An 8008-nucleotide genomic window follows, 5' to 3' on the forward strand; every position below is an offset into this window, starting at 1 on the left:
TCGCCGCCGCGGACGCCAAGGCGCGCGCCGGCGACGCCAAGGCCGCGGCCGCGGCCGCGGCGGCCGCGTCCGGGGGCCTCGCCGCCAGCGCCGCCGGCGGCGGCGCCGCGGCCCTCGACGCCGCCTGCGCCGCCGCCGCCGAGTCGCAGCAGGCCGCCGAGGCCGCCGCGACCACGGCCGAGGGCCACGCGACGGCCGCGAAGGCGTCCGCGGAGGCGCAGCGCCTCGCGGACGAGGCGGAGCAGCGGCGCAGGGAGGAGGAGGAGCGCAAGCGCCGGGAGGAGGAGGAGCGCAAGCGCAAGGAGGCCGAGGCCGCGCGCCTCAAGGCCGAGGCCGAGGCCAGGGCCAAGGCCGAGGCGGACGCCGCGGAGGCCGCGCGGCTCAAGGCGTTGGACGACGCCGCCAGGGCCAAGCAGGCCGAGGCGGACGTGGCGCGCGGCGTCTTTTTTTTACCGGTCGGGGGGTCGCCGAAGCGCGAGGGGGAGCGCCGCGCGAAAAAAACGCCCGTTCGCAGGCGGCGATGGCGCGGCAGATCGCGGAGCAGGACGCGGCGGAGGCGCGGCGGCTCGCGGCCGAGGCCAAGGCGGAGACGGACGCGCGGCGCCTCAGCGACCTCGCGGACAAGGCCGAGCGCGACAAGCTCGCGGCGCTCGCGTTCGAGGCGTCGCCGCAGCGCGCGCCGTCGGTCGTGCTGTCCGCGACGCCGACGACGCCGACGACGCCCGGCGGCGAGGACTGGCCGAAGCCCCTCGGCGAGGACGAGAGCGACGCCGCGGGCCTGCAGCACGAGCCCATCGACGGCCGCGTGGCGACGTTCCGCGAGCGCGTCAACGACCGGCTCAAGGACGGCGGCGACGACGACGACGACGACGACGAGGACGACGAGTCCGAGGAGGAGGAGGAGGAGGACGACGACGACAACGTCGACGTGTCGCCCCAGAAGCGCGTGTCTACCGAGTGGGTCGTCCAGCACCTCAAGCGGTTCCGGCGATGGTTCGTGCTCGAGCGCGTCGCCGAGGACGGCACGCCCTTCCCCAACTGCCCGCCGCCGCCGCCGCCGCGGCCCATCTCGTCGCCGTCCCCCCTCGTGCCCCCGCCGCGGGAGACGAACGCGCTGCGGGACATGGCCTACATGGGCGTCGAGGTCCCGCCGCTGGATCCGGCGCCGCGGGACGCGCGGACGTGCCTGCTCCACGCGGTCGTCAAGCGCAAGAAGGGCGCGCTCATGTCGTCGCAGATGTTCGAGCTGAGCCTGAGCTCGGCGCCGGACAACACGATCCTCGCGGCGAAGCGCGTGTCCACGGGCTCGAGCCACTACTACTTCTTCGAGGCCGGCAAGAAGAAGCCGTTCGCGCGCGTCCGCGACGCGCCCGCGGACGCCAAGTTCCACGACACGTCCTCCGAGATGGCGCTCTACGGCCACCAGAGAGCGTCGCGGGGCGGCGCGCCGCGCGAGATCGGCGTCATCCTCGAGCCGAGCCCCGCGGCCGCCGGCGACGCGCGCGCGGCCAACGACTTCCTCGCGACGGTCTCCGGCGGCAGCGCGAGCCCGGCGCCCGGCGGCGGCGCATCCGGCAACCTCTTCGAGCGCTTCAGCCACCAGGACGGCGGCCTCGTCGTCATGATGCAGCGCGACCCCGCGAAGCGCGACGGCAAGTACAGCCTCGACTTCCGCGGCCGCGGCAAGGTCGCGTCCGTCAAGAATTTTCAACTCATCGTCGCGTCGGACCACGAATCCTTCAACCGCGAGGAGATCGTCCTCCAGTTCTGCAAGGTCGCCGCGAACCGCTTCCACCTCGACTTCGCGCCGCCCTTCACTCCCGCGACGGCGTTCGCGCTCGCGGTGTCGACGTGCCTGACGTGAGCGCCCGCGGCCCCGCCGCCGTCGCCGGCCGGCGTCGCGGCGCGGGCGCCGAGCACACCCCCCTCCTATCCCCGCCCCCCCCTCGACCCCGCGGACCCACCGTCCGCCGCGCGGCCATCCTAACATACCAGGTCCACGCTGTTCGTCTGAGGCGCGCTGTAGACAATAAAAAAAGACGCAGTACAAGGAGCGGGGTTTGAACCCGCGACCTACTGTGCGCGAAATCTCGGAGAGATTTGTAAGACAGTCGCCATAACCACTAGGCCATCCCTGCACTCGAACCGGCAATCCACGACGCGAACCCATCTCATTTCGGAAGCACTTTTGCCGATCCGAGCTCACCACACGGAGTCGGCCAAGAACGCGATGGGCGAGGCGTTTCTCGAGAATTGCTCGACTTTGATAACGCTGTGGACAGCGTCGTACGCGTCGCGCAGCGCCTCGAACAGTCGTCGCAACGCTGGCAAAGTTTCTCCTCCTCGCCGCGTTGTGCGCCACCATGGCGCAAGCGCAGCAAGAGCAATGCGCCGAGGACAGGCTCGCGCGCTGGCGCAAGAAGTGGGACGCGAAGGCGACGAACTTCCACCTCGACGAGGAGCACCCGGTGCTGACGCGCCACGCGCCGCCGCTGGCGTCGGGCGCGCGCGTGCTGCTGCCGCTCTGCGGCAAGTCGCTCGACCTCGCGGCGCTCGCGGACCGCGGGTTCGACGTCGTCGGCGTCGACGGCTGCGCCGGCGCGCTGGACGCGTTCGCCAGCGAACATGGCGGAAACGTCGAGCCCGGCCCGAATCATCTGTCGGTCGTGCGGCTCCCGTCGACGCGGACCGTGGGCTTCAAGGTCGGCGACTTCCTCGGCCTGGCGCCCGGGGACCTCGGCGGCCGGTTCGACGGCGCCTTCGACCGCGGCGGCCTCGTGGCCGTGGAGCCGGCGGACCGCCGAGCCTACGCGGCGACGCTCGCGGATTTGGTGCGCGGCTGGGTGCTCCTCGTCGCCGTCGAGCACCCGCCCTTCGACGGCGGCAAGCTCGGCCCGCCCTTCGCCGTGCCGGAGGACGTCGTCCACGAGCTCTTCGACGGCGCCTTCGACGTGGCGCTCCTCGAGCGCGAGGACCGCATGGACGCGGAGCCCGCCTGGCGCGAGCGCGGCTGCGACGCGTTCTTCGAGACGAGCTACCTCCTGCGGCGGCGACAGTAATTTGTCCCAGCGCGGCGACCCCTAGGCTAGGAAACTGCCCCAGCGCGGCCCCCAGGCTAGGACGTCGTTAGCCGCCCCGAGGAGCTCGCCTGGCGCGTCTGCTGCATGCGCTCCGTCGCCCACGCGCGCGCCTTGCCGTCCGCGTACTCGCCGAGCGCCGCGACGTCGATGCAGCCCGTGCCGTCGACGTCGAGCGTCTTGACCAGCTTGGCGATCTCGTCGTCGGAGATGTCCGCGGGCTTCAGCCGCAGGTCGCGGCGGATCATGCGATGGAGCTCCGCGAGCTCGAAGCCCTTGCCGTTGCGGTCGAAGATCTTGAAGAGCTCGTGGCCCTTGGGCTCGCGCTTCCAGACCCGGCGCAGGGACGCGGCGCGCGCGGCGAGGGCCGGCTCGAGCTTCGCGTCGCCCTTGCGCAGCGCCTCCGCGACGGCCGCGTCCTGCCGCTTCTCGCGTAACCGCTTCGCGCGCGCGGCCTCGGCCTCCTTCTTGTAGGCCAGCGCGACGACGTCCTCCTGCGACAGCTGCTGCTTCTTGCCCCGGGCGTTCGGCCGCGCGGCCTTCTTCGGCGACGCGGCGGCCTTGTGCGCCGCGTCGTCGTCGGCGGCGGCGGCGCCGTCGTCGCCGCCGAGGGCCGCGAGCATCTCCCGCAGCTCGCTCTCCAGGATGTCCTCGTTCGCCGCGAGGCGGTTCGCCACGGGGATGAGCTTCGACAGTTGGTGCGCGTCCATGGCGGTCCCGGACGCGCGCGGCGCTGCCCAGCCCCGCGGGTGTTTCGTGCAACGAAATAAAGTGTCCGTGTCGTTGACGCTCGTGGCTCCTCACTCGTGCTCCTCCTCGCGCCGCAGAACGACCGCTGGCCCGAGGTCGAGACCACGCTCCACGCCGCCGGCTACCGGCTCTACCCGCTGACGCCCGTCGACGCGGGCTTCGGCGCGGGCGACGCGCCGCCCGCGCGGCGCGACTTCGCGGTCGACGGGCCGCGCGTCCCGGAGATGGCGGGCGCCGTCGCGGACGTCGACGTGGTCGCGGTCCACCGCGACCTCCTATTCATTGCCCCCTAGCGGCCCTTAGCGCGGCCCCAGTCGCGCGCGAGCGCCGCGCCGGCGCCGGGGGCCGCGAGGTCGCGGTGGACGCAGAGGACGTCGAGCATTGTCGCCCAGAGCCGGTCGTCCATGGGCGCGAGCGGCGACCCGCCCGCGCGCCGGAGGGGCAGGCCCTCCCCCAGGACGTCGTGCGCGCGGTAGCCGTAGGGCGGCGGCCGCAGGCTCCGGTCGTGCGGCGCGAGCGGGTACAACGTGTACCCGAGCGCGCCGAGGTCCGCGGCGAGGTCCGCGGCGGCGCCGTCGTCGTAGTGGAAGGGGAGCCACTCCAGGATCACGACCAGCGGCGGCGCCTCCTCGAGGAGTTTTCGCGCGCCGCGGAGCGTCGCGGGCTCGGAGCCCTCGTTGTCGATCTTGAGCAGGATCGCGCGCTCGCGCGGCACGAAGCCCGCGGCCCGCTCGGCGTCGAGCGTCGTCACGTTCAGGCACACGCCGTCCGAAGCGTCGCCGGCGAGGACGCGCTGGGACGCGACGACCCTGTCGCGGAAGACGCCGTCGCCCGCGTGCGAGGCCGTCGAGCGGAGGTCCGCGGCCGCCGCGCACCGCGCGCCGGCGCCGTCGCTCGTCGCGAAGGGCCGCAGCGTCACGCCGGTGACGCAGTTCGCGGCCGCGTTGAACGCGGCCGTCGCGAGCGTGTCCGGGAAGGGCTCGTACGCGACGACGGAGTGGCCGAACGACGCGGCGAGGACGGCCTCCTGGCCGACGTTCGCGCCGACGTCGAGCACCAAACCCGGCGGCCCGCCGTGCCGCGCCCAGTCGCCCAGGAAACGCGCGAGCCACCAGCTCACGGAGTTGCACATGTTCCACGGCCCGGCGTCCTCCTCGAACCAGAAAGTGTCGCCGGCGTTGTAGTGGAAGAACAGCTGGCGCGGAAACGCGCACTGCGCGTGCGGCGAGAACAGCGGCCGGTAGGCCCCCGTCCGCTCGCCCGGGTTTTCTGCGAACGCGGTCAGGAAGGGCACGCACCCGTCCGCGAACGGCCCGACGGAGCCGCGCGCCGCGGGCGCGTCGACGCGGCCGCCCGTCCACTGGGCCCACGCGCAGTCGAAGAAGGAGGTCCGCATCCCCTCGAGGAGCTCGGCCGCGAGCCGCGGCTCCTCCGCGAGATATCTCTCCTCGAAGTCGGCGACGAGCGCGTCGACGCCCGTCGCGTTCGTCAGGTCGACGCCGTGGGTCGCCACGGTGCCGTCGCGACGCGTCAGGTAGACCTCCATCGGGCAGACCTCGACCAGTGACTCGATCGCGTACTGGTTCCAGTACTCGCTGCCGATCGCCAACGCCACCATCGCGGGCCCGAGCGCGTAGCGCGCGCTGCCCATCGTGCTTGTACAGAGTACTAGCAGGTGTGCACCGAGCCGGAAGTGTCGTGATCTTGTCGTGTAGATGAATTTGAGGCTACAGCTGCAGGCATGGCTTGATTCCGCTCAGGCTACCCCAGTCGAGCTATACTCTGGCGCCGACGCAACAACACATCTTGACCGCCGGCGCCGCCGTGCTTGGCGTCTGCGCCTTCCCGCAGCTGTCGGCGTGCATCGCAATCACGCTCGCAGCCTTTTGGCTCGAGTCGAAGCTGCGCGGGCGTCCACGGGGTGCGGTCGACAAGCATGGGCCGCAGTCGGGCGGCTGAGCTGCTCCTCCTGCTCGCGACCACGACCAGCGCTTTATACACGGGCGCCGGCTTCCGCGTCGTGCGCTGCTTCCCGGAGCTGAGCCGCCGCGCCGCGGACGCCGCCGTCGCCGCCGGCCGCGTGCGGGTCAACGGCGAAACGGCGAAGCCGTCGCTGCGCCTGCGCAGCGGCGACACACTCGCGCTCGACGGCAAGAAACGGGACTGGGAGGCCCTCGCCGCGAAGCTCGAGGGCGGCGGCGGCCTCGAGTACTACGCGTACCACAAACCGGAGGGCGTGGCGTGCACGACGGACGCGAACGACCGGCGGTCCCTGCGGCGCGCGCCCGCGCTCAAGAAGCTCTTCGCCGGCGGCAAGCGCATCTTCCCCGCGGGCCGCCTCGACGTCGACTCCTGCGGGCTCGTGGTGCTGACGAACGACGGCGCCGCCGCGGACGCGGCGCTGCAGCCGTCGTCGAAGTTGGCGAAGGTCTACGAGGTCGAGCTCGACCGCCGCGCCGCCGACGACGACGTCGCCGCGCTCGCGGCGGGCGTCGAGATCGCGACGCCGCTCCAGCGCGGCTCGAAGGCCGAGAAGACGGGAAAAACGCTGCCCTGCGACGTCGCGCGCGGCGACGGCCGCGGGCTCGTGATCACGCTCGCCGAGGGCCGCAACCGCCAGCTGCGGCGCATGGCCGAGGCGCTCGGCTACGAGGTCACAGGCCTGCGGCGCGTCGCCTTCGGGCCCGTGTCGCTCGGCGACCTCCGTCCGGGGACGCTGCGGCCGCTCGCGGCGGCCGAGGTCGACGCGCTCCTCGCGCACAAGGACAAGGTCGCCAAGGCCAAGCGCGGCGGCGGACAGCGGAGGCGGCCGCGGACGTAAATATTGACACGTTCCATGTTTTTAGTGTTCACAAGCTAGCCATCATGCAGTTCACAGGCGGCGACTGCGCATGCTGCGGTTGTAAATACCCCCGGCTTGGGGGTTCAATAGTCCGGGCACGAGCGGGATCTCGCTCGTCGACCTCGCGTAGATGCGGTGATCCTCGCGGAGTAATCAGCACGAATAATGCTACTCATTCCTTGTTCTTGCCCGTGGCCCTGAGTTCCAGCGTGCGAAGGGCGTGGAGGGCGTCGAGGACCTCGGAGAAGGACGGCCGCGCGCCGGCGTCACGACGCGTCATGTTGGCGATGAGTGCGCGAAGCCCGTCAGCGACGACGAGGTGGCCGTCTTCCCTCGCGAGCTGCTCGATGAAGGGCAGGGCCCATTTATGTGCCGCGACGTCGAAGACGTGCGTCGCCGACGACAGCGGGACGCATGCGCGATCGGCGCACCGGCCCTTGGACTCGGGCGCGCCGCGAGAGCCGTCGGGCCGGCCGTTCGGGCTGGACGAGCCGCAGCAGCAGTGGGATTTCTTCGTATGTGGGCAGGCGGCATCGCCAACGCAGGCCCGGGGGGCGGTCTCGATGACGTGGCTGCTGTTCTGGTAGAGCGGCGCGAGCTCGCCACTTCGCCCGAGAAGTTTCGGTCCGTCGACGAGCGCGATCCTCCGGACCCCGCGGCGCCCGAGCTGCGAACCGTCGGCGTAGACGAACTGGTGCGGCACAAAATCGTCGAGGAAGAAGCCACCGACCTGGCTAAAGCTGTGGAAGCACTCGACGAAGGCCTTTGCCGTCGCGAGCGGCTTCGAGCGGACGAAGGCCTTGTAGCGCTCGTCGGCGTACCTCTCCGGCCGGAAGTGCTCGCTCGGTATGAAGAACTTCATCGGCTCTCCGGCGTCTTCGACCACGTAGGTGAGGCCTCTGCGCCCGCGCGTCGCCCACGCGCCCCAGAGGACGGGAATGCCCGGCCGGCCCCGGAGGTACTCGAGCCAGACGAGCTCCGAGACGAGTTCGCTCGCATGCTTCTCGATCGCCGACGTGTTGACGAAGCGCGCGGTCTTCACGACAACGTCCATGGTCGCGGACCGCTCGTCGACCAACGCGGCGCATTTCTCGCCGCACTCGTTGATCTTGCCGCGACGGACGACCTTGGCCGTCCCCTCGAAGAGGAGCGTCGGGTGCTTCTCCAGGTCGTCGGCGGCGGTGACCGGCCACCACGGAGGCACGTCTCCCTCGAAACTGGCCCACCGATGCACCGCCGTCGCCCGGGCCACCGGATCCAAGTCCGCGTGCGCGAGGTGCGCGCCCTCGATCGCCCACGCCCACCACCACCATCGCAGCATTCTCCTTGCCGTGGTTGA

At 71.8% G+C, this 8008-nt stretch overlaps 3 protein-coding genes across 3 annotated transcripts; 1 reads left to right on the top strand and 2 right to left on the bottom strand.

Annotated features, from left to right (window-relative positions):
* Positions 1 to 3115: 3115 nt before the first annotated feature.
* AURANDRAFT_61727 (hypothetical protein) lies at positions 3116 to 3787 on the bottom strand (the record flags this gene model as incomplete). Its single annotated transcript, XM_009035723.1, has 1 exon — positions 3116 to 3787. One exon carries the CDS (start codon positions 3785 to 3787, stop codon positions 3116 to 3118), a length of 672 nt encoding a protein of 223 aa, XP_009033971.1.
* A 329-nt stretch (positions 3788 to 4116) lies between these two features.
* On the bottom strand, positions 4117 to 5478 carry AURANDRAFT_61728 (hypothetical protein; the record flags this gene model as incomplete). The annotated part of the gene is made up of 1 exon (XM_009035722.1): positions 4117 to 5478. One exon carries the CDS (start codon positions 5476 to 5478, stop codon positions 4117 to 4119), a length of 1362 nt encoding a protein of 453 aa, XP_009033970.1.
* A 285-nt stretch (positions 5479 to 5763) lies between these two features.
* Positions 5764 to 6648, top strand: AURANDRAFT_61729 (hypothetical protein; the record flags this gene model as incomplete). The annotated part of the gene is made up of 1 exon (XM_009035461.1): positions 5764 to 6648. The coding sequence occupies one exon, from the start codon at positions 5764 to 5766 to the stop codon at positions 6646 to 6648; it is 885 nt and encodes a 294-aa protein (XP_009033709.1).
* Between the last annotated feature and the right edge of the window lie 1360 nt (positions 6649 to 8008).

Source organism: Aureococcus anophagefferens (assembly GCF_000186865.1).
Source record: "Aureococcus anophagefferens unplaced genomic scaffold AURANscaffold_3, whole genome shotgun sequence".
Classification (NCBI taxonomy): Eukaryota; class Pelagophyceae; order Pelagomonadales; family Pelagomonadaceae; genus Aureococcus; species Aureococcus anophagefferens.